Source organism: Petaurus breviceps, unplaced genomic scaffold, assembly GCF_028583685.1.
Source record: "Petaurus breviceps papuanus isolate PSGF00001 unplaced genomic scaffold, PetGlider_PUasm1.0 216, whole genome shotgun sequence".
NCBI lineage: Eukaryota > Metazoa > Chordata > Mammalia > Diprotodontia > Petauridae > Petaurus > Petaurus breviceps.
This window is the reverse complement of record NW_027185867.1, coordinates 4,705,014-4,731,839: the sequence shown is the minus strand read 5'-3', so window position 1 is coordinate 4,731,839 and position 26,826 is coordinate 4,705,014. Positions and strand designations below refer to the sequence as shown.

At 38.7% G+C, this 26,826-nt stretch overlaps 1 protein-coding gene across 1 annotated transcript in view; it reads right to left on the bottom strand.

The window, feature by feature from the left end:
• Positions 1-26,826, bottom strand: part of MICAL3 (microtubule associated monooxygenase, calponin and LIM domain containing 3) — a 246,450-nt gene that overhangs the window by 147,563 nt on the left and 72,061 nt on the right. Inside the window, exons 3-8 of the mRNA XM_069094298.1 lie at positions 9,637-9,972; positions 7,210-7,417; positions 5,046-5,162; positions 4,508-4,609; positions 3,743-3,898; positions 886-986 (exon numbers count right to left, since the gene is read on the bottom strand). Coding sequence (XP_068950399.1) covers positions 886-986; positions 3,743-3,898; positions 4,508-4,609; positions 5,046-5,162; positions 7,210-7,417; positions 9,637-9,900 — 948 coding nt within the window. The 5' untranslated portion in view covers positions 9,901-9,972. The remainder of the gene's footprint in view (positions 1-885; positions 987-3,742; positions 3,899-4,507; positions 4,610-5,045; positions 5,163-7,209; positions 7,418-9,636; positions 9,973-26,826) is intronic.

Sequence of the window (26,826 nt, the reverse complement as noted above, 5' to 3'; positions counted from 1 at the left end):
TGTCTCTCTCTCTCTCTCTCTGTCTCTCTCTCTCTCTGTCTCTCTCCTCTCTCTCTCTCCCCTCTCTCTCTGTCTCTCTCTCCCTCTCTCTCTCTCTCTCCCCTCTCTCTGTCTCTCTCTCTGTCTCTCTCCCCTCTCTCTCTCTGTCTCTCTCTCCCTCTCTCTCCCCTCTCTCTCTGTCTCTCTCTCTGTCTCTCTCTCTCCTCTCTCTCTCTCTGTCTCTCTCTCTCCTCTCTCTCTCTGTCTCTCTCTCTCTCTCTCCTCATACAGCAATAGTGAATCCTTAAGATTCTGAGGCTCCAAGGGAACAGTCCCTTTCAGAGGACATCAACTATTCAAACCACATGGGACCTGAGAATGTGGCATTTCAGATATCATCCTAAGGCAAGGACCATACAATTAATCATCTGAGAAAGATGTTGGAATAAAATAGGGTAAAGAAAGGAAGATACCATGGGTGGTTATTCTTGAGTAAGCCAGACCAAATTTGGCTTGAGTTGAATTTACCATTACCTGGCCTGTGCTCAAAAGTAATCTGGATTAAAAACATATGCAGTAAGTACAGGACAGTCCCCACACTTTTATTGAGCCAGTCATAGGTAAACAGCTCCTCTGTGCCAAACTGTAACATAGCATTCTCTACAACTTCAAAATAAGTCACCATCCAGTCTCTGAAATCTCTGTGGCTTCACAGTTATTAACACTGTACTAAAAGAAAAGCTTATTTTTCCAGGTGATAGGGATGGGATTACTTTTTATTTTTCTTGGAATAAATAAGCTAGAGGGGTTGGGAACTAGAACAATCATATAATTCAGCCCCTTGGTGAACATTACCAGAAAGTACTCAGCAAAAAAAGAAAATGTTTTAAAAGAAATTCAACTTACGTGCAGTATCACTCCTTTGTCTAGCAAACTCTGCTTTTTGGCTGTCATAACAAAGTAGTGTGTGTCATCTTTGTAGTAGACAATGTTTTCCAAATCAATACCTGTGGCCAGAAGATAAATGCATAAATTAGACTGCTTTCCTAAACATCATTAACATGGCTAAATATGGGGGCAGCTGGATGGTGCAGTGAGTAGAGCACCAGTCCTGGAGTCAGGAGGACCTGAATTCAAAAGCCTCAGACATTTGACACACTCAATAGCTGTGCCTTGGGCAAGTCACTTAACCCCAATTACCCTGTGTTCCCCACTCCAAAAAAAACCCCCATGACTAAATATGGGCCCACAGGGAACCAAGGAGAAATGTACAGAAAAAAAACCAAATCTAACTTTAATCAAGAGAACTAAGGGAAAAGAAAGATAAAAGAAGGAATGGTTTTAAACTGTATAAAGGCTTTGGATGAAATACAAAGATTTCAGTTCTCAATGGAAGTATTATCTGGTTAGGAGACCTAAAAACATGTGCTAGCGAGATGGCAAAGAGTAGATTAGATCACCTTTCAGTCCAGTGATTTAAAGGACGACAGGTGCTAGAGAGAAACCAAGCTCACAGTAGTGAAGAAAGAAGAAATGCAGCAAAAAACTGTAGTTTATCTATCTAAAGTCAATTTAATCCAACAAACCTTTATTAACTGCCCATTCTATTCAAAGCACTGTGCTAAACACTAAAGGAGAACAAAATCCTGACTATCGTGGAACTTACTGACTAAGGTGTCAAACATATGGTGTGCGACTTTCTGAGTGTGGGCACGAAACCAGAGTAAAATGTCATTGGGAAATACACAGCAAAATAAAAATACAATAAAATGTAGACACTCTTATATTTTTACCCTAAGTCAATGGTTAGCCCAAAGGGATTCTGGGATCAATGGCACCCATTCTAGTTGAGTTTGACACCGCTGTTATGGACAATCAACAAATTGATAAGGATTTATTAAGCATCTACTATGTATCAAGCATAGCACTAGGGTTCCAAAGCAAAACAAACAGTAATAGCTAAAACGATTATAAAGGGCTTTCAGATTTCCAAAGTACTTTACATATATTGTTTCATTTGATCCTTATAACCCTAAATAGTCTCTGGTCTTAAATAACCCTGAAATAGTTCCCTGGCTGGGGAAAGGTAGAAGACAATACACAAAATAAATACAAGGTAGTTTGAGTGCAGGTAGCAGACTGGAAAGGTAGGTAGGGCTTAAAAGTGAAGGGGCGGCTAGGTGGCGCAGTGAATAGAGCACCAGCCCTGGAGTCAGGAGGACCTGAGTTCAAATCCTGCCTCAGACACTTAATATAAAAACTAGTCGTGTGACCTTGGGCAAGTCACTTAACCCCAACTGCCGCCCAAAAAGCAAAAAAAAAAAAAAAGTGAAACAAAAGTTTATATTTTAACCTAGGGGCAACAGGGAACAATTGAGATGATGAGATCTGTGCTCAAGAAAAATCATCAAGGTATTTGTGGGAAGGATGGATTAGAACAGGAAGAGACTTAAAGCAGGGACTAATAAGGTGGCTATTGAAAAATTCTAGAAGAGAGATAATTAGAGCCTAAATTAAAGTCGTGGCTTTGTGAATTGTGAAAAGAGGACAGATAAGAGAGATGTTGTAGTTGTAAAAATAATAAGATTTGACACTGACTGGATATGTAGAGTGAGGAAAAATGAAGAACTGATGATGATGCCAAGATTGGAACCTTGGAAACTGGAAGGATGTTGGTTTGTCTCAACAGAAATAGTGAAGTTCAAAAGAGGGGTGTATTTGTGGGATAAAGTTAATGAGCTCTGTTTTACAGATACTGGGTTTGGCATGTCCAGGAGCCATCCCCTTTGGAATATAAGCAACTAATGATTCAGGACCAGAGGTCAGTCTCTACATAGAGATACTCACGGGAGTTGAGAAGGTCACCAAGTGAAAGTAAAGAAAGAAAAGAGAAGACAGAATATCTGTGTGAATTAGAAAGCTGCAAAACCAAAAGCCAAAATAAGGTCCAAGCGAGTAAAGATTATTAATGAGGGTGGAAGCAAAGGAGGATTCATAGAGAGGGTGGCATTTGAGTTGGGCTTTAGAAGACTGGAATCATAGAAATTTTTAAATGGTTTAAACTCCCCAATTGTATCAATGGGAAAAGTGAGTTCCAGAGAGGACAAGTGACCTACCCTACACTATATAGCAACTCAGCGTTAGGAGTAAGACTAGAACCTGGGACTAACTTATACCAGAGCCAGAGAATCTAAGCCATACCTCCCTTAAAGTGAGTTTCATTGCCTCAAATGAAAAACCGGAGAACGAGTTTCTACCAATACACTTTAACTTCTAAAAAGATGAAGCCTGGCATCTTGGAGAGAATGCTAAAGTTGGTGTGAGGATGATATGGGTACAAATTGTACCTCAAACATTTACCTGGTCAGTCACTTAAGGTTTCTTGATTTGCAAAATGGGGATGAGAAATAACAGGAGCTTTTAATTCAAGGTGATTGTGAGGATCGAATAAGTTAATGCATGTAAAATGTTTTGAAAATCCTGAAGCTACCTAAATGGTTAATTTTATTCACATCACCACGGTTTGGGGTGGGAAGTTGTAGGGAGAAGAGAACCTAAAACTTAATATTTCTTAATATAACCTCTTTGCTCTGAAAAGGACAGAGCACTGCTAAACAGCTGAAGGGAAATAATAGTAGAAAACGTCACACTTAGGAATCTTATTGTTTTATTTACTGCCTCCCATGTCCCTTGCTTATCTCCACACCTAAAATGGGCATTTGTATTTCTAACCCTGTCAAGGACCAAAACATCTACCACCAACCTGTGGCTTCTCGAAGCTCCTGGAAGAACTTCTGATTAAATATGAAGGCCACACCGCTGATCTCTTCTACCTTGGCTTCTGCTGTGGTATGGCGGTTAATGAAGTTTGCTGTGATGGCAATGGCCAACTTGCCTCTAAATTCTTTCCGACGAAACCCTAGAGAAAAACAAAGTTTCCCAGAGAAGTCTTACTAGGACCATCAATTCAAATGAGAGAGATGAGACATGACAGGATTAGGGGGAAAAACTTGAAAATGTCACACTCTCCTTCCCACTACAAAAGAAGACTGATACCTCCAGCATCCATCATTCAGGACAAAAGCATCCAGAGATAAGATGCGACCTAGTCTATAAATTGATTTTAATCCCAATCCCAAGCAACATAAGAAGCCAGGCCTCTTCTATTTGGACCTTAAGAGATATTTCTGAATATACCATAATATCCCAAGGGTATTCCCTGGATTGCTTGGTTGGGGAAGGGGAAATCTAACAATTGTCATGGAATGTAATTCCATGAAGCTTCAAAGCTTCAAAGCATCAGGCATGCGCAGGTGCGAACACACACACACACACACACACACACACACACACACACACACACACACACACGGGCATGGCGCAAGCAACTAGAAGGTATAAGAAAGATGTATATCGGACAAGGAACTCTCACACCATGTATTGGTATTTAAAACATTTATGACCATGGCAAGCATCTGACATGGCCAAGTGTGCCAAGAGCCACCTTTCTACTCCACCCAAGCAGTACCTTCTAAGGTGTTCCTCCTGCCATCCCCTCCAATGATCACTTCAAATTCATACTCTGAGACAGGGTGTGTTTTGGGGTGTACCTGTGCCCGCCAACCTATTCCTGTGGAGCAAATACAAATGAATGTTGTCTGTCAGCCCTATGTCATACAAACAAGGCTACAAAATTCCTATATAGGGCTATCTTCAAATTTCTGGGTACACTAGACACAAGGACTATCAAACCAAATATACAATATATAAAGCAACATGGAAGAATCATGGCTTACGACTTCTAGGAGAGAAGTCCTTAAGAAGACTCACAAAGGAAGAGATTTGCCACAAGAAATGCAATGCTTACAAAGTCTTAAGCAACCCCACCGCCTACTTTTCAGACTCAAAGATCCCCCAGCAGTACAAAAATCAGTATACATAAGGAATCTAAATTTTCTTACTCTGAAACCAACCTATAATCTTGTATGGCTTTTCCCTTTGACTCCACCCCTTCTCATCCATTCTTCTATTCTCTGTGGGCCCCCAATAGTTTTGTTCTAACTTACGTTCATTCTCTTGATCCTCTGGGGGGTATACAAGCCCCTGGAATTCCACATTGACATGGATTTCAATGCCAAGAATCAAGGCAACCTTCAAGAGGATTAGCTGGAGCTGCCGGATACCTACAGGATAAGGATAGGAAGAGACATCAGAACAGCTTTAAGCAAAGCTACACAGAAAAGAGGGGACTACTCAATAAGATCTCTCCAAGGTCCTCACCCACCCACCCACCCACCCACTCTTGGCTTCTCAACACCTCCACTGGCAGGAAACATTCTCAAAGTCATACCCTGTAACTATGTTTTTAAAGGGCAAATGCAGACTATGGGGAGATATGGGATGGTTACAGATAGGGCCAACAAGCACAGCTTTTCTATCTCTCCCTCCTTTCACAAGTAAAGTAGAGAAAAACTGGAGACGTGGTTCCTTAGTCTGGGCTGCTATCTTGATATATTGGGAGGAATGCCACACCCAAATAAGGTAAGGCAGATAATACATGTGTTTACATTCACACATAGTAAGCATTAAGGAAGAGAAAACAACTATTATACTCCTATAGAGTTACAAAACACTTTTCTTTCAAAAGGTTTACATATGCATGCATTACCTTGTTCATCTTTACAACATTCCTATAAAATCCTTATTTTGGGATTGGGCATAATCCAATTCTAAATTTTGCCTAGAGAGGAAACAATAACCCTTCACCAATGGCCTATAAATTAAATCATTTGCTAAAGGTCACACAACCTGATATGTCTGAGATTAAAAGATGATTCCCTGTCCAAAGTCTTTCCCAATAGTCTATATTAGGGAAAGCTTTAACAAAGAAAAGTAGATGACCAAGAAAAATTATTATTAATTTCTTAAAGGACTGAGACTATGTTTTATATTTCTTCTGGTCTCAACAGTATAATCTTGTAATTCTCAGTTTCAAGCTCCTTCCACTATGTGCCATATTATCTCTTTGAAATCATTACCAAGTACTGTTCAGTATCGATTAGGTAAAAAGAAAGTTGGGTTGCTAGAAAGACTTGGGAGAAGCAAATTTTAAAAATGATGAAAAGCTATCTGAAAAAAAAAACGATGTTTAGGTTGAAATGAAACTCCTAAGGTTGTCTAAGTTATCTCTAGCCACCTAAGGGGCTAAAAAAATAAGAGAGAGCCATTATTTGTAGGGATATAGATTAAATGAGCTCTGAAAACTTTATTTCTGTGGTAAATTGTGTCAGGAAACATGATGATAGCTAACCTTTATATAGTACCTGATGGTCTAATAAGCACTTTTCTGTGATAAAGTTAGAGAAACTATATCTCCATTTTACAGATGTGAGAATTGAGGCCAAGAGAGGTTCACAGGACTTGTCCATGGTTACAAAACTATTAAGTGTTTTGAGGCAGAATTTAAATCTAAGTCTTTCACTTTTGCACTACTTTCACAATGCCTATCAAATAAAATATGACATATAACAGGTAGACAGATCTGTTGAATTAATACAGCTTAGGTCCTTTTCTAAAACCAATACAGCCTATGGCCTATAAATAGTTTGTCAAGAGCACAGTCATCTTACTACAAACCAGCCTACTTTTTTTTGGCTGCCCAGAACTGCCACCCTCTTGAACAAATGTTCCAAAGATGGTCATTTCATCCCCTGTTATTATGCATTTTATTCGTGGACAATCGTCTATACCCAAGACACTTTACAAATTCTAGTCTAGCAGAGGAAGAAATAATTTCTCTAGCCAGTGGAAGACAATAGGTGCTGCACAATGTTGTACAAAATTGTACAAATGTTTAAAGTCACCACTGCCTCTGCTACAGGGAAGACATTTGGATCACTAAGGATATAGGCTCCTTAATAAAGCTGCCTTGGAATCATGACCGTTATTTAACATCTCATCCAGATATCCTCTGGTTCCAAACCATTCCAGATGGATTACTGCCACCTAAGGAAGCAATGCCAATTTGCATTAAGTTGCCACTACCTTAGAAATCCAAACACAAAGCATAGTTCAAGAGATCTGGAGAGAGTACAACTAGAATTAGTCTCGCTGAATATCATGTTACCACCACCACACAAACTGGGCTACAGGGTAGAATTCTTGCAGTGTGCCACTTGTTCCTTCCTACCAAAACAAAATAAAAGGTTCTGGAGACTCCATGTCACTTACTGATATGGTCAATGGCCCCAGCGCAGAACTTGCCATAGAACTTCTTGGCACCCAGACCTCTCAGGTCATGTATGGTAAAAGGCCAGAGATGTAGGACGTTGTTGCGGGAGAAGGCATCCCTCTTCTCAATGACCACCACCTTGGCTCCCAGTAAGGACAAGTCAATGGCTGTGCGAAGGCCACAAGGCCCAGCTCCAATGATGAGACACTGAAACACACAGCTACTATTAGGGCAAGAGAAGTACCACTAGAGATAATCCACATTTGTATAACAGGTTCATAATTCCAAAACTGCCATCCAAAGAACATTGCCCACTTATTTTTTTCTTCCATTTCTCCTTTTTCATTCTGAATATAAATACCAAATAAAATGAGCATTTCCACATACAAAGTAGAGCAGAGAAACAAGATTATAACTTGTGCAACTGAATCTTTCTTAAATGCAGGTAGATTTTCCTATAAGTTTATTCTTATAAGAATAAAAATAAAAATGCAAAAAAAAATAAAGTGATAACTTCAATGGGTAACTTTTGAAGTTGTCCTATTTGTCATTCCTTCTGTTCACTTTTATGCATTTAAAAAAATGTTCCAATGGCCATCTTTTTCTTTGTCAAAAATTTTCTTGGGCAACCTACTGCTGGCTTCCTTCTCCTTCCTGCTTCTTCCACTTCCAAGTTGGGAGGGGAGGAATAAAAGAAAGACAAAATCCTTGTACAGGCCTTCCAAAATTTTCTTTGAAATAATTCCTTTCAACATTCCCATCTGGAGCAAGATTTCCATAGGATTCAAAGATTTAATAAATACTTGTGACCTTATGTAGGTCCGAATAAAGCATCTATAAGAGATGGGTGTAAGTTTATTGCTGAGTATCAACAAAAGGGTCTCAATAGCCTGCTTACTTAATAATTCTGTGTACAAACGCCAAACAAATGCAAGACAATATCCCAATGCCCAACCCATAATGGTTAAATATAGGCAGTGAGTGTGCATGGTTTTTCATTCCTTCAGTTTTGAAGGAATTCAGTTTTTTGTTTTTAAATTTCCAGGCCTTGAAATACTGAACCTTGGAGATACTACTAATGGACAGGCTTAAACCAGATGAGATTTTCTTCTACATACCGTGTTTCCCCGATAATAAGACCTATCCCTAAAATAAGCCCTCCCCAGAAAATAAGCCCTATTGAGATTGCTACTGTAGTGAAGGTGATCCCCTGCGCTACACGCTACATTACAGTACCCTCTGTATGCACTGTCTCCCCCCCCCGTGAAACGCACGCAGCGCTCCGAGGTGCATCCAATCAGAGCTGCAGCAGTGAGCGCGTCATCCTGTTCTTTATTGAATTCATTATTGAATAAAGGTACATTTTTTTGTTCACATTTACCTGTTTATTAAAATTGCTGTCAATGTTCATTAAAATAAGCCCTCCCCTGAAAATAAGCCCTCTGGTGTTTTTCTGTCCAAAAAAATTAATAAGACAGTGTCTTATTATTGGGGAAACACGGTAGCTCTGAAGGATCCTCAGGAGGGTAATTTCAAGATACAAAGGTGTTTGAGCTTCCCCCTCCTCCTCAAACACAATTCTAAATTCAAATTTGAAGGAAAGCCTACTTTTTTAAGTTCTCATTTTGAAGGCTTCATGAGAAAATTCTATGGAAAGAGACCAGGTGTTTGACTTAGCAGGTACACAAAGGCTTAACAACAGAGAGGTATGACAGACACATAATGCACTTTGGCAGAATCTTTTTAGGACTATTTTGGTAGATGCCCAATGCACTGAAATTTTACTCAATACCACAAAAAATAATTTAAGAAGAATTGCTTGTTAGACATTGCCCACTTGTAATTCCACATCCCCATCAGTCTTTTCCAAAATGTAACAAAAAACAAGCATGGGCTTTTTCAATAATGAGTATTTATAGTATATGCCAAATCTTCCCTTTTTTAAACAATTTATGACATGACTGAGAGGAAGGTACAAATAAATATGAAATGTGCAGGGGAAATCAGGAAATAAACTTTACATATTTGTTCACTACGGAAGTATGTGTGTATGTGTGTGTAATATGGCTCAGGTCAAGAGCCTTTTTTTTTTTTCTTTTTTTTCTTTTTTCACCTGTTTGAAAGAAATGCTCCTTTTCTAAGTGAAAAATATACACAACAATCTTAGTCCATACATAGGTCACATCTTCATGGGTTGTTACCTTGGATAGCCGAAGCTCCCATGACACTACTAACATAAAGTTAATGTGCCTAACAGACACCCAGCTTTTGAACAAGGTAAATGAGTCTCTTTTCCACATCAGGTTGTTGATGAAATCTATGCAAACCTCATTTCATTCTTTCACCACCAATTCTTCGCTGTGGAACCTGTTCTAAACCCTTAAGCCTGTAACCCCATGATGCCGGTACAGTCAAACAACTATTACCTTGGTGTTAGTGCACACTTTTCCCTTTCTGTAGTCTTTGTGGCTGCCCCGTTTATCCAGTTTAGCCCAAAGGGCTTTGGCTTTCCAGTAGTTAAGCTTGGACTTGAGCTTGTGGTAGAAGGAACGATAGTCCTTGGGTTTTAGCTCCAGGTAGTCACAAAGCTCTTGGAAAGCTTTCAGTGTTCCTTTGCAGGTGCTGGCCTGGACAAATCGGTCAAAGAGAATATGAGCTTCATTTGTCTTCTCATTTCGACTTTCCTCCATGCTTCCACACTCTTGGTGACTCCTGCATAAGGAGAGGTGGGCAGTTGTGTTCTCCTGATAACCTACATTAATCTAACAAAAGAAAAAGAAATAGTCAATAGATCTGAATTTTATAATGTCTCCTAGGAGGCAGTTCTTGGTTTTAAACAATTATTTTCTTAAAAGTACTTTTCATTTACTTTTGCATTGTTTTATATTAGTCATTTCTGTATATAATCTTAACTCCTAGACAGACTCTCCCCTTGCAATAAAGAAAAGAATTAAACACAATCAATCAAAACAGTAACATTTAGCAACTACCATCATTCACCTCTCCACAGAAAGGTGGGAGGTGTGCTTCTTTTTTTCTATTCTTTGTGTCCAAGCCTGGTCATTACCAATTGTTCAGAATGTCACTTTATTTCAGCATTTTTTGTTTATTTTGCAGTCATTTCATATACTGTTCTCTTAATTCTGTTTCCACTACATTTATGAACCAAAATTTGTTCAACCATTTTCCAATCAATGGAAATATCTACTTTGTTTCTAATTTTTTTTGTTAACATGAAAAGTACTGCTACGAATATTTTTATATATATAGGGCCAATTCTGATTCTTTCAAAGCAGGATTCTTAAGTCACTAAAGGAAAAGACCAAGGATTTCACAAAGCTATTCCATTACCAGAGCATTCAATAGTGATGATCTCTATAACTAATTTCTCTCTCTTTCAATGCAGTTTAAACAAGAATCATCTATCTGAATTACTCCTAACCCCACAATATCCTTGGCTTCATCTCCTGAAGAGTAGTGTCTCAAATAACGATGATGAGAGAGTTGTTCTAATCGCAGCTAGCTATTAGTGTTGTATTAAAACATTATATGACATATGTCATCATTAGGGAGAGCTGATGTTAGGAAATAAACCAAGTGTCAACTGAGTAAGAAAGTTCACCTGGTACTGAAAATGCTCTTAATATGGGAATTGAAAAGTACTGACAACATCACAAAGTGACCCCTACACTTCCTGATTCCCCTGTCAGAACAATTTGCTACAGATGGCTCACCAATTAACCACAGGTAAAAGGTGTGCCCAGAAAAAGTCTTGGCAAGGTCTTCCTGAATTGCCTCTCTTTAAGTAGTTAGAAATTTTCTTGACATGGAAAGCCTTTCAGTAAAATGTGAACGACTTTCATATCCAGGTCATAGGAATGGACTAGGGGTGGGGAACCTGTGGCTTCTAGGCCACAGGTGTCCCTCTATGTCCTTAAGTGTGCCCCTTTGACAGAATCCAAACTTCACAGAACAAATCCCCTTAATAAAAGGATAAACCCCTGATATCCTTGGACTTGGCCTTAAGAGGAAAATAGAAACAGGATAGAACAAGAGTTAGAGATGGATAAATGCAATGAAGATATATGCTACCTGGAAGCCTGCACATCCAGGGGACCTGCAGGGAACCCCCTTGTCTAGGAACTCTCCCATTTGGCTGCTGCCACCCCTGAGGCCAAGACAGGAGCTGTTAAAAATGTAAGTCAGGCCCTCCAGAAAGATGATAGAATGACTGTCAGTTCCCTGGCACCACCACCTCAAAACAAAAGGCAGACTGAGGCCAAATAAAACAAAAGAACAAAAAAGAAAGGGAAAGGGGAAAAAAAAAAACTTTCACACACACACAAAAATTCTGCAGGAAAACTACCAAGAAAAACTGAAGAGAAATGGGGGGAGGGGTGTGAGGAAGTGGAAAAGTGTCAGCAAAATGAATTAACTTCTACAGGTTAAAGAACATAAGAAGAAATCTCCATAAGGAAAGAAGACTGTAATATCAGTCATACTTCCAAGAGACAAAATTTAGACACACTGTGAGAGTCTTGGAACAACAGCAAGAGTGAAAGCAAGATCCGGCGTTAAGATCATTGAGGAAAAAAATTTAAAAAGATGAACAGGAAAATGAGATAAAATAGAAAAGCCAGAAAATCTGAATGAAGCCACAGACTCTGACGTGTGGAGAGATTTAAGCAGAACAACAGTAACAGAAAGATAATGTAGAACAGAGCAGAATTTTAAGAAATGTTAGAACTGGAAGATGTGACCTTAGAACCATACAGACCAAAGCAACAGAGCTCAAAGGCTGGGCTCAAGACAATCTGAGAATTATTAGTCTCCCATAAAAATAAGAAGCATCAAGTAAATTATATAAGAAAATCGTTCGGATGTATTGGGGAAAGAAGGCAGAATGAATCCAGAAGATTGGACTACTTTATATCTACATAAAAAGCTTTTGTAAAAAAAGATAAAACCAGAACAAGGTGAAAAGAAGTTGACTAAGAATAAATATTTTCATGAAACATCTCTGGTAAATTGACACCCCAAATCTTCAGGATTCTATTCAGGCATCTATGAGTTTAAGAGCCATTTCCCTACAGATAAGTGGTCAACAATGCCCAACAAATAGTTTGTAAAGGAAATGCAAACTATCAACAATCATTATAAAAGTGCTAAGAGTAAGAGAAAATAATAGCTAATAATATCTAATAATCAGAGAAAAGTATATTAAAACAACGCTTAAGGAATGTATCAAATTGACAAAAATGGTAAAACAAGGAAAATGTTCATCTTCTGGGGGATGAAGAAAAACAAGTATGTTAATTCACTGCTTGCAAAAACTATTTTGGAAACAAATGAAGGATTATACAAGAAAAGTAACAAAACTCTTCATACCCTTTGCCCCTGTAATTCCACAGCATGTGTTTATACTTCCAACAAAGTTTTTAATGACAAAGACCTAATTGTATGAATATCTTCATAGTAACACTATTTGTAATAACAAAAAAAAAAACTGAAGGAAGTGCTGAAGAATAGCTGAATGATGATACAAAATATAATGGAATATTACTGCCTCATAAGGAATGATTAATAAAAACTAGTCAGAGAAATATGGGAAATAAACCCTAAAAAGTTCAGATTTTCATAGTATCATTATACTTAATCATACTTATAAACAATCTAAATGTTTAACAGGGAATGGCTAAATAAATTGTGGTATATTAATGTAATACTGTGATATAATTAAGACCAACAGGCATAAGGAAAATAAGGAAATCTAGAAAACCCACTGTGAAATAATGCAAAGCAAAGAGTCAGAACCAGGAAATGAAGTAGACAAATTGGGAAGCTATTAAAGGAAAAACGAGTAAGAACTGGCAAAGAATCCTGATAAGGATTTAGGAATAACTGAAAAACTATGATCCTATATCCCGAGCTTATAAGTGATGATTAAGCAAGTTTAGATGGTTATATTAGTGTTCAATGTTAGACTTTTAACAGAATACTTGAGTTTAAAATATTTTAAAAGAAATATAGAAGGCTGATATGAACTGAGGCAAAACAAACAAAGCAAAGCTAAAGCTATATAAATATACACACAATAGAAATATATATTTAGAGCTGGAAGGAACTCAGAGGCCAACTAATCTAGCTCTCCATTTTAAGAATAAAAAATCTGAAACCCAGGGAATTTAAGTGATTTGCCCCAATACATAAAAGGTAAGCATCATCAGAAGGAAGATTTTAATCCTGGTCCTCTATCTCCAGGAACAGTGCTCTTTCTACTATATTATGACCCCCAAAGGAAAGACAAATGTAAACAAATAAAAAACCCTCAAGATTTTTTTAAAAATGGACAATAGGGCTGGCTAGCTGGCACAGTGAATGGAGCACTGGCCATGGAGTCAGGAGGACCTGAGTTCAAATTTGACCTCAGACACTTAACTAGCCGTGTGACCTTGGGCAAGTCATTTAACCCCAATTGCCTTGCCTTTCCCCCTCCAAAAAAGCAATGGACAATGTATAGTACTAATTTATGAAGTATGCTATTTTTTAAAAGCATTAAAAAAATACCCACAATGGAATGGTAGGTTGAATGTACTATCTTTTATGTTATTTACCTGTTTCCAGAGTGTGTAAATTCTTTTTTGTTTGTTTTGGTTTTTTTTGGAAGAGGGAAGGCAAGGCAATTGGGGTTAAGTGACTTGCCCAAGGTCACGCAGCTAGTGTTAAGTGTCTGAGGCTGGATTTGAACTCAGGGTACTCTATTCACTATGCCACCTAGCCGCCCCGAGTGTGTAAATTCTAAGAGATTCAATGAGAGTACAATTTGTAACATGTGCCAAAATAACACTAATATAGTTACCAACAGTGGAACCATAGCATAAGTTCCTGGACCAAGTCAGAGCCAGACCTGGAGATCAACATGGGACAAGAGCCTTGATAACCAAGAGACCGTGACATTTATTGATAACTATAAATCATATGGACTATAAAGGTTCAGGGGGTGGGGGTGGAAGTAAACTTTCTAATGACTTCTAATGGCTTCCTCCTCAGAGTGGTGCCATCATTTAAGTCCCTGGAGGTGGGACCAAGGCTAGGCTGGTAAATGCTTAACAATCCAGCTCTCCAAAAAACAAATGCACACAACACAGACTTCTAAGCTTAATCTGCATGATTAACATTTTCACCATCGTTTTCTTAAAGTCTAGGCAATCAACAAAACAATGAAATCAAGGTCAGATTTATAGACACTGCCAATTCCCAAGGTGTAAATGCTCACACTGAAAATGTAAGAATTGGCTGGTGCTGATCTGAGATGATTCCAGCACATCCCTAGGGAGTAAGACTCACTGCACAGGACAGGCTGCTTGCCTTCTTAGTGACCCCAAGTACTTTCCCCCTGAAGGGTGGCCTCAATCCTAGGGAAGTACTGCAAATCTAGAGGCCTCTGCAGGTCTCTGGACAAAGTGACATCCATCAGAGAGAAAAGGACAGGTGTCATGACTCTATGGATTTAAATTCGAATCTCAATTTTTCATTTGATCAAATAAAACCTATCCAATATAGGTTTATATTAGACAGGTTTCCTTATATAGGAAATTAAGATCTTTTCCTTTCTGTTGTTGAAAAATAGTATGATTTTTTGAGGGAAGCCCCAAGGTTAAATAAACTTGCTTTGTCTAAACCAGGAACTTTGGTCAACGACCATGGATTATAGAGATATGACACATATTATGTTTACTGGATGGCTATGGACATATGCACCAAGAAGGTCAATGACAGATGTAAAGGTCCCACATATAAGGAAATATTAATAGCAGCACTTTCTGTAGGAGCAAAAAATCTGGAAAAAAAAAAATATATATATATATATATATATATCCCTCACTTGAGGAAATGGCTAAACAAACTGGTATGTGAATAGGAGGAATTCAGAGAAAAGGGCAAAGACTTGCGCTGACTACACATATACTCTAACGTGCCTTTGATTTTAAAATCTATGAACCCATAACTTATAGGAACTGATATGAAGTAAGAAAAGCAGGACCAAGAGAACATGCCCTAAATGAAAGCTGCTGAAATTTAAAAAACACTTTTCTTTTGGTATCACCTACATTTTCCAATGTATCCCTCTTCATCTACCAGAGAATTATCCCTCTGTAATAAAAAATTACTAATATGTCAAAAAATCTGACATCACATGCAGTATTCCATACTCACTGCCCCTACCTCTATAAAGAAAGAGAGGCGCCTTCTCTTACCTACTCTTTGGAGCTAAGCTTAGCCTTTATAATTTTGTTGCAATTTTGACTGTCTTCTCGTTCTTTCCTCTTACATGGTTACATTCTACAACTCACATATCTTGCCCCCCACCCCCCCCCATCGGTTCATACATCTTCCCAGGTTTCTCTGCATTCATCACCTTCATCATTTCTTCAAGCACAGCAATGTTCCAATACATTCATATACCACACCTTATTCCCCCAAACAACAGGAATTGGCTTTGTTTCCAGATCTTTGCTACTACAAAGGGGGTGCTATAAAATACAATGGTGAATTGTACATAATATATAGAATATTGGTTTGGGGGCCTAAAACATGGTTGTAGGGCCTTTCTTTTTGTCACTGACTGTAGGGGGGGAGGTAATACTTCTAACAGTGGAATCCCTGGGGGATTCTACATTGGGGGGGAGGGAAGGCAAAAGAGACTTGCCCAAGGTCACACAGCAAGGAAGTGTGTCAAGTGTCTGAGGTTGGATTTGAACTCAGGTCTTCCTGACTCCAGGGATGGTGCTCTATTCTCTACAACACCTAGCTGTCCCAATTCAAATGTTTTTAAAACACAGTGACCCATCTTGGTTCCAGAGGACTTAACTTCTTTGTAATAAGGGAGGCAGAAGTACTTCTGGCAGAGTTGCATGCAGTTTTCTTATTTTTACCGGAGATAAAAACTCCTTGAACACATGGTTTGGGGGCTATTGGAAAATGGAGGCTGCTCCCAAAGGGGATTCATGTACAGGGGAATTACTAGTCAGGCAGGTTGCAGTAGGTGACTCCTGAGGTAACTTCTGTTTCTGAGATTTTGTGACTCCACATTTTGTTTCAAAGAGAATATACTGAATTTAAGGGGAAGGATCAAGGTTGCTTAGTGACCTTGCGACCAAGGTCGCTTGCTTCATCTATCAGATCAAATACATATAGTGCTAATTACCCAATGAGACTGACTGTGGTGTGAGAAGTCATAGTATAGATAGATATCAAGGAAGGAAATTTAACCTTTCACTTATTTTCCGCCATAAAAGGAAGGCAGTGAATACTGTAGAAACAGGAAATCTAAGGCAAAATCTCACAGATCTGTGGGAAGTCAAGCAAACTCTCTGTGGCACAAAATTTCCATCTGTGAATGTTCTGCCTAAGAAGTTCCAATGGCCCGTAATGCCCTTCAAAGCTTGACTTTACCCTCCCTTTCCAGGCATAGTGTACATTTCCCCTTTTATATACTGTGTTTCATCTAAACTGGACCTAGTTCTGTCTTCTACAAGAGCCTTTCCCAAGCTTCCTTAATCTTTAGTGCCTTTCTTCTGAGATTATTTCTACATAAGGCGTGTGTATCTAGCTTGAATGCAGCTGTTTTCATGTGTGTCTCCCCCATTAGTCTGTGAGGTCCTTGAGAGTAGGATCTGCTTTCCCCCCTTCCTTTCTTTGTGTCCCTGGTGCTTGGCATAGGACCTGGCATATAGCAGGTGCTTAATAAATGCTGTTAATGGACCATTTCAGTACTTTAATGGCTCTAGGATGTACACTCATGGGGAGAGGGGGTCTTCCCTCCAACGATCCAGATTAACTTATCCGCATTTTGTGTGACTTAAGTCCTCTATGGGAGGTTTACCTAATGTGCTGCTAGGGGCCTTCCTCTAGGCTTGTTAACATTATATGGGTATTAATCGCTGCAGCCCCATCTTGGAAAGTTGGGGTACCTAGGTGGCACAGTGATAGGCCTGGAGTCAGGAAGACTCCTTTTCCTGAGTTCAAATCTGGTGTTATACACTTAACTAGCTGTGTGATCCTGAGAAAATAAAAATCACTTAACCCTGTTTGCCTCCATTTCCTCACTTGTAAAATGAGCTGGAGAAGGAAATGGCAAACCACTCCAGTATCTCTGCCAAGAAAACCCCAAATAGGGTCACAAAGAGTCGGAAACAACTGAAAACAACTGAACAACATCTTTGAAAGTGGGATCATAGTAGGAGTTGAACCTATGTCACACAGCTATAATGTTATGGTTACATTTATGAGGAAATTATCAAAGAATTGCCATTTCTTCTTTCCATCTTAATCTAAAGAAGGGCCCCAGGGGCAGCTAGGTGGTGCAGTGAATAGAGCACTGGCCCTGGAGGACCTGAGCTCAAATTCCGGCTCAGACATTTGACACACTTACTAGCCATGTGACCTTGGGCAAGTCACTTAACCCCAATTGCCCTCCAAAAAGCAAAAAAAAAAAAAAAAAAGAGGAGACCTGTTATTTATATGTACCTACTATGTTGCTAGCATCTTAAATTTTTTATCTGACTTACACCTATGGACTCTCCAATCTCAAATCCATCATATGGTACTTACTGAACAATCCCTCGTGTCTCTAGTTACTCACCCTGAAAAACTAATAGTCTGTTCTTGGTATTCCTTGGAAGTACCCTCACTGCTTCCCCATTCCGCATTTATTCAAAGTGGCAAAAGTTTAAAAGTTCTAAAAAGAACCTAAGTTTTTTATTATAAGCCAAAGCTTTCTTTAAAATAGTTAAAGAAGAGTGGTATGAGTAGAAAAGCCTAGGGGGCATGTGTTCACGAACTCAAACACAAAGGGGTGAGGGAGGTGAAAGAGGGGCTGAAAAAGGAGAAGAAAACAGGGTCCCCAGTGACTCAGAGACTTGCTTTACCCTGTGAGGTATTTGCGGGGATTTCCAAGGCTTGATTTGCTTCTGGCAACCATATAAAGACTGCAACCACCCATACTCAGCCAGTTTTCTACACTGACTCTCCTAGAGGATAAATGTTTGGCATATACCTGGTCTTATCTGGTTTTGTCTTTTATCAAAAAAAGAAAATGGTTTTCCTTTGTTCCTAAATAGCAATTCTTTCCCTCTTGGTGCCAAAAAAGATTCATGATACCATTCAGTTCCTGTTGAAACTGATATACTAAAAGTCCTATAAGTTACATTTAAAAAAAAACTTTTGGGGGGTGGGGGGGAAGTAAGCACAGGAAAAGCAGAAATTAGATTTGAAGTGGGTGAAGAGAATTTATCACTCTTCTACTTCATTTTCTTGTTCACAAATCCAATACAAACATTACCATTCACATTTCTTCCAGGGTCTCTATAGCTTACAGTGTTATTTCCAAATGAGCATGAGAATATTTTCAAATGAGATTCTGAACATCACCATATTTAGAACCCACTGAGATTCATCCTATATTAGGAAACAGCTTAAAATTTGGACTTGCAGTCAATTGGCTAACAGTGAATCAATCAATAGTAATCATATTGGTGATTCATGTTATAATATTTCTTCCAATGAAAAGTCCTCAGTTTTTAACACTAAATCACTTCTGATGAAACCTTTTAAGGTGATTAACATATTTCTCTGGCAGTTGATGTTTCTGTCACGGTCAGTTCAGGTAAAAGGTATTCTATGGGGGTGGCTAGGTGGCACAGTGAGTAGAACGCCGGCCCCGAGTCAGAAGGATCTGAGTTCAGATCCGGCCTCAGACACTTAACACACACACACAAACTAGCCGTGTGACCTTGGGCAAGTCACTTAACCCCAATTGTCCTCCAAAAAGCAAAAAAAAAAGGGGGGGGGGGTTTCCTATTATTTTTCACATAACCTTTTTTTCCCCTACATAAATTGTTCATTTAACTCCTAGAGAACAAGATTTGAGGTAGTCAACTTAGCTAGAAAGCTACAATCACTTCCAAAACATTTGCTGATTAGCTTTCAAGCCAAATTTTTCTTCTTTAAAAAAAAAATATATTACTGATGATCATTTTAATTTGCTCATTAATATCACAGAGCTGAAACTGTCCATAGAGATAATTTAGTCCAAAGTTTCTTAAACTTTTCCACTTGCAACCCCTTCAGGACTTCTCTCCATCTATCAGTGAGGAAAGAAAAAATGACTTTCCTAAGATCTCAATGTTAGTGACTGAGTTGGGAATTATAATATTAATTAATAACTAATAAAATTATTTATTAATATTAAGTATAATATAGATCTTCTGACACCTAGTTCAGGACATTAAACATGGTGCTACACGCACTTTTTACAATGTTTTCTTACAGGCTAAAAAAGCTAAGATAATTTAGTTTTCACTTAGCCATTGTATTATACCTATTTTTAAAATATTTTATCCTGACCTTTAGAAATAAAACATGCATTTCCATAACACAGTAGAATAGAAAAAATATGACTGTACATGAAACGGAAAATCAATTATGTACATCTTTTAAATATATACTAAAGTTATCATGTAACTCTTTTTCTCCCTCCCCCCTCCCCTTCCATCTGCTATCCTGCACAAACAGCAGAATACTTGTATTACTGTCAACCTATCCTGCTCAGGCATTATTGGGGCCCCTTTGATCCCGTAATCCCCAATAAATTTCAACCACAGCTCCTAGACAGCAGTCAAATATCTGCTTCCAAATGACAAATACTAAGCATACAGTGAAAGAGATTAAGACCTACAGGTCACTAGTGACAAGAGATAAAGAGGTAGGTTGGTTCCTAGAACAATGTGACAACCACCAGGTGTAAAACTACACAAGATGAATTCTCATGGGCTGCCTCACATTTCCTACTTTGCAAGCCAAATGACTGTAGAAGGAAGACTTCAGAAGAGCCGGAGTGTCTGTCTAACTGGCAAACCAAAGCACGTTTAGTTCTAGGAACTTACTACAGTAGTGGTGAGGTAGTACTTTGTCTGAGAAATATCTGGGAGTTTTAGTGCACTGCTAAGCCCAATCAATACTGAGAAAATGTCAGCCCTCCTCTCCCTACCCACATTGCAGACAGGCTACATTACGAGAAAACGTCACTGTACTCTGCACTGATCAGACCACATATGGAATACTGTGCTCCATTCTAGAAATCACATTTTAGGAAAGGCACTGATAAACAAGAGAGCATTCAAAGAAAGACGAACAAAAAAAAAACAAAATTGAAAACAAAATTATTGAGGATGATGATGATGACGATGGCCGATATTCACACAGCATTTTAAGGTTTGCAAAGTGCTTTACATCAGTTATCTAACTAGCGCCTTACAACAATCTTGTGAGCTATGAATTACATATATTATCTTTCTAGTCTTATATTTAAGGAGGGTAAGGCTCAGAAAGGTGACTTGCCATGGTCTCATAGGTGTTGAGTATTGGAGGCTGGATTTGAATTTCAGTGTTTCTAATTCCAAGTCCAGATTCTATCTGTTCTACTATGCTGCCGGGAAATGATGGCCTCAGGGTGGGTAGAAGGAACAGAGAGGTTTATGGAGATTTAGAGGTGACATGACTATTTCTAACTATGTGAAGGACTGTAAGTGGAAGGACTATACTCGTTCTATTTAGTCCAAGAGGTTAGCAATAGTGGGTAGAAACTGCAAAGACCAGAGTGAGACCTAATGCAAGGAAAAAACTGCAAAACAATCAGTGTGATCCCAAAGTGGAATTGACTACAATGGGATCTATTGGTTGCTCTGTCCTCACTCCTTATACTGCTATCCAAAGCTTTCAAGCAAAGGCTGGATGATCAGTTATTGGGTATGTTGTAGAATGGATTCTGGTTCAGGCTTGAGATCCTTTTCAACTTGAGACATTCTATGATTCTGGTATTAGCCAGTTTTGTTCAACTCTGACTTTCCCTCTTGACTATGCGTCTTGTTTTGCTCATGGGCTGAAGTCAAATCATGTGTTATCGCACAAGGGAGAAAAAAGCTGTGTCATTCCATTCCCATTTTATGATGGGTAATAGGTAATCCATTTATTCCTACAGATAAAAAACCCAAATACTACTTTTTATGGTCTTTGAATCTTCTTGCCTAGTTTACCCTAAACCGCCCTATAAAAATTATGTATTTTTTATACAGGTCCTTAGAGATATTGAAATCTGCAGGTGAAGAGTCAGAAATCCTAGAAATGCAAGAGTCCTAGTATAGGATTGGGGAGTGGAAGGCTGAGGAAGAGAGCTGAAGAAGCCAGAGAAGGAAAGAGAATTCAGCAATACCATCTCTCAAGATCTATACATGCACCTGGTATGTCTGCCAGGAGACAGCATCCTGCATGTTTTGTCTCGTGGCAGCTGACTGCTGACTCAGAAGCCTTGAACATTTCTTGGCTGATGCAGAGAACTGCTGGAGAGACACATAAAGAGTGCAAGGTACATGCAGGAACAGAGTTTATGTTTCTATTTACAATAATAATGTCACTGACTCATAACTGGCACACTCACTCTAGTTCCTGGGGTGGGCAGGAAAGGAAATTGTTTTGAAAACTAAAACACACACACACACACTCACTCCCTCTCCCCCAAAACATACATATACAACACACATATATTTAGTCCAAACAGAATTTGACTACACAGAACCAGAGTCAATAAATTTAAGAGGTATTTCTTCCCCAGCCACTGTACCATTAATATTCAGAGCTGTTTAAATACTAACAGATGTACAATTCTCAGGATCTATGCAAAACTAAGACTCTCTAAGGAGCTTATGAAATATTCTTCCCCACACCTCAATCAGTCAGGGATATAACTGGTCCAAACAGAGCTCAGAGTTGGAAAGGATGCTCAGAAACATAATACTGGGAAGGAACTTAGAAGATGTCTTCAGAGAATTCTGATTTCTTTCTGTTTCGTGATGAAACACTGGAACATCCATACTGCCTTGAATTCTCACAGCTCTCTGCTTTCATTACTGCTATCTACAAATGTAGACACTAAGTAATTGTGAGGGTGAGATGAAAACCAAACCAAAATGAAAGTCATGAACACTGCAATAGATGTGTCCAGAGATCACCTTTTTTCTTTGCTTTCTAGACTGTCTTACCTTACCTTATATTTTACTACTGGAGATTCTTATAATTTTCTGTAATTTTCTAAAGGTTATGAGACTTTCCTAGAGCTTCTGAGTATCTCTCCAGCCAATTTGAAATACAAGTCTGACTCTTTTCCATCCATGAGTAAATTTAATCAAATTCAAAAAACATTTATTAAGTGGCTAATACTGCAAAGCACTAGGGATACAAAGACAAAAATGACATTCCGGGTCCTAAGGTGCTTATGTTCTCCTGAAGGAAGCATTAATTAAACAAAAAAGCAAATTAATGTCACTTGAACTGAGCCTTGAAGGAAAACAAGAGGAGGGGATTAGGAAGAAGTACATCCTACTCATGGAGGCAGGAGAAAGAACAGAGTTTGGGGAATAGCAAGTAGACCCCTTTGTCTGGAACTTGTTGTGCCAGACTATGAAAGGTTTCCTCCCAACTCCCCTCCCCCCCCCTGCCCAATTATGGAGTTTGGATTTGGAGCCATTGGGAATGGAATGGTATGATGAATGATAAAGATGAATGATACAGTCAGAATCATGTTTTAGGAAGATCATTTTGGCAACTCTGTGGAATACAGATTAGAGCAGTGAGAAACCCATTAGGAAGCTATTATAATAGTCCAGGAAAAAGGTCTTCATGTTTAGAGCACATGAGAATCAAGAAAGGGACAGATACAGAGATGCTGTAGAAAGAAAACTCACAAGACTTGGCCATTGATTCAATATGAGAAAGGGCAGAGGAAGGAGGAGAAGGAGAATAAGGAATTAAGGATGATTATGTGGTGACAAATGAAGGATAGTGGTACCTTCAGGAGGTATAAAAGATCTGAAGGAGGGGTAGATGCAGAAGACAGGGCCTTAGGGACAAGCATGACGACCTAGCGAAGGAAACTGAGGAGTAGCAAGATAAGAAAAGAACCAGCAAAGGGCAATATCACAAAAGCTAAGGGAAGGGAGACTATCCAGGAGGTGAACCAATGTCAAAAGATGCAGAGAAGTCAATAAGAAGGAGAATTGAGAGTAAGAAATGAAAATTATGAGAAATCACTGGTGATCTTGAAAAGAACAGTTCCAGTAAAAGTGATGGAGATACACAAAGGGGTTGAGAAGTCAGGTGGAAAGTAAGGAAGTAGAGGCACAAGTATAGACACCTTTTATCTAAGAATTTGGCTGTAAAAGGGAGGAGAGATATAGCATGATAGTCTGAAGAGATGGTAGGTTCAAGCAAAGCTTTCATTTTGTTTAAGGATGAGGGAGAACTGGAAATGTCTATAGGTTAATGAGAAAGGAGAGGATGGATGAAATAAGAATGAAGAACAAAGAGAGAGGGTAGTTCAAAAGAGCACCCTCCTGCAGGAGATCAAGTACAGAAATAGCTCCTAGACTTGGCTAGCTACTTCTGCGTCAACAGAGCGCAGTTGGGGAAAGAATGGGAGATCAAGAAGAGGGGTTTTGAGATTAAGAACAAGGAGAAAAGGGTGCTCAGGACAAATGGTCTTTATTTTCACAGTGCAATGAAAGAGTGATCCTCTAAAAGAACATTTCCTTTCAGTATAGGATGTCTGATAAAAAAAAAAAAGAGGTTTGAAGAAGCTGGCAGGAATAGTACAACCCAGAGTCAATCAGGGAAAAGAACTGTCTACACAATAGGGAGGACCCAGTTGAAATTAGGTAAAATGTCTAGGACACATTAGCAAACAAGGCCAAAAAGCCCCCAAACCCCAAAAGTTTATGTACAAGCTCACTAATGCACAGTTGATGGAGCTGTGAATTGGTCCAGCTGTTCTGGAAGACAATATGGAACCACACCCCCCAATCACTAAACTCTGCATATTTTTTGACTCAGCAATATCAGTTCTAGCTATATACACCAAAGAGATCAAGACAGGGAAAGGGTCTGTACACACAGAAATGTTTACAGTAACACTTTTTTTGTAGCAAAGAACTGGAAACAAAGTGGGTCTCCTCCATTTGGGAATGGCTGATCAAAGTATGGTTGAAATATTATCATACAATAAGAAAGGTAAAGAATTTAGAGAAACCTGGGAAGACTTGGTATGAACTGATGGAAGAAGAGATGTGAGCAGAACCACGAAAACAATCAATTTAATGACTACAGTATTGTAAAAGAAAACAACATTGGAAGACTTAACAACTCTGATAAATACAATCATCAATCAAAACTCCAAAAATATGATGAAGTATGCCTTTTACCTTTAAGTAGAAAGGTAATAGACTAGAAATACAGATTGATGAAGTCTGAAAATGTATTTTTGAATTTTTTTGCTTGACTTTGTTTTAGGGGAAGACTTTTTGCGGGGGGAGGGCATGGCAGTGAGTTGATAGTGATATTGATATAAAAATACCTTAATGAAATATAAAAAATATAAGAAAGCACTTTCTAGCTATAACCATCTCTCTTCCTTAATACCTGGTCATTCCTGGAAATTCTGAGGTGGTCCTAAGTCCAGGCAAATTAAGTCACTTAGACTGTGAAATATCCAAGAGCAAATCACTCAAGTTCAGAGCTGTCCACCCAGTAATCACTTAACATTAACTAATCTTAATGATAATACCCATCCATATGAATCAAAACTAGAATATTAAAAAGCATACTAACTTTTATGCTTTTTACTGATCAAGTGTGACTTAATTGAAAGTTTGCATTAAAAAAAAATAAAATCAGGTATCATTTTATTAACTAAAATTGTGTCTCTGTCCTGTTCCCCTCGATCCCCCACCACTTTCCCTTCATATAATGTTGCAAGGTTTTAAACCATTTTTTGGCAATCTGTGGATTGGACCTATGGATCCTTCTCAGAATGTAAGTGAAGCCTACAGCCATAGCTGAAGTAAACGCTAAATTTCAACTAGTGATTAGTAAAAAGACATAATTTTTTCCCCTCACCCAAGTTCATGGATCCCATGAAATCTCTTTGGAGTTCATGGTGGCCAAGGTAAGAATCCCTGCTCTAGAGGATGTGGTAGTGAAAACTGAGAAGATTAACCAAAACCAAAAAATTAAGGTCTATGTCAATGCTGTTCAAATATATTCCTCTTAAAACAACACAACTGGGGAAAACAACATCTGGGAACATCTGCTTGTAAGAATGCTGCTCAGGGGAGGCTTGCCTGAATGCAATGGCAAAGAACAATTATGGACTACTGGCATCTCAGTGCTAGAAATAGCTGCTTCAAATATCAATGAGCAGAGTTTCCATTAAGTTCTACAGAACATACTGAGGGAGGAGGGAGTATCTATCACTGCTGTTTTGAACCAGCCCTCTCAGGCATAGAGGAAAGATCTGTGTGGTTTCATAAAGTTCCCACCAGCAAACAAAGGCAATACTTACATCACTTATTGGTCTGCATTTTTCCTTGGAGGCCAGTAATTTAGCCTTCAGCCACCTCAGACCCAGAAATCACCTGATCTTCTAACTTCTTAGAAATTGGGGGGGTGGGGAAAAACACCATAACAAGACTGAAGCTTATCTGAAGCTATCTGTCAAGAGTAGAGACCACTAGTCAAGAAGAAACTGGGAACCCTATTTGTTCTTCCCTTACCAGATAGTAAAATTTCCATGTGATTCAGACACCCAGGAGGGCCCTTATCAGAGAAAATACTCTCTGCATGAGTGATTTTTATTCACCAAGGTCATACTAAACAGTGGTGTTACTGTTAGGACAGCTAAGTGAAGAATCCAGACAAATGATGCCCAATCCTTTATAGTTACCTGGCTACCCAAGTTCAATCAAAATTGGTAAGATTAAATTAAAAGCCCTGCCAATCAAATGCCCATCCACACTACTCTATCTCTTGCTTGGACATTAATGCTCCTTCCTTTATGACCTCTGAGAACTCAAAGAACAGGCTGGGACTCGGAGGGTATTAATTATCTTGACGATGATTGTGTAATAGTTCAGTGAAAGGCAATAGACCATTAAAATGTCCAGCATCTTAATTATCTCCTTTCCCAAGTGCAGAACCCATAACACCAGAGGGGAAATCACAGCATCTCATCTGCATTAGAGGCAGTGGATAGCAGACTAGCATGAAAAGAATTCAGGGTCTCTCTACTTTCCAACAGGTCCTTCTATCATACACACTGTGTTCCAAAGAACACTTCACGGTAGTCTTGTCAAAGACAACTGGCTCCTATATCCAGTATCATCCTTTAAGCCTAAGAATCCTGAGCTGTTTCTGTACAAGAGAAGAACTTACTCCAGCGTTTTAGAGCTGTGGTTCTCAAACTTTTTGGTTTCATGAAGCCCACAAAGTCAAAACTATTTTTCTAATAATATTAAGATATTTTCATTTCTAATATGGAAACAATAACCCAGATAAAAACTCTCTTAAGATCCTCAAAGAACTTTGCTTATGTGGGTTATAGCTATCATGTTTATATAAGAAAAGAAAATAGTACTATTAGAAAAATAGTTTTGACCTTGTGGACCCACATGAAATGGTCTCAGGGATCTTCAGGGGTCCGGTCCCCACACTACACTTTAAGAACCACT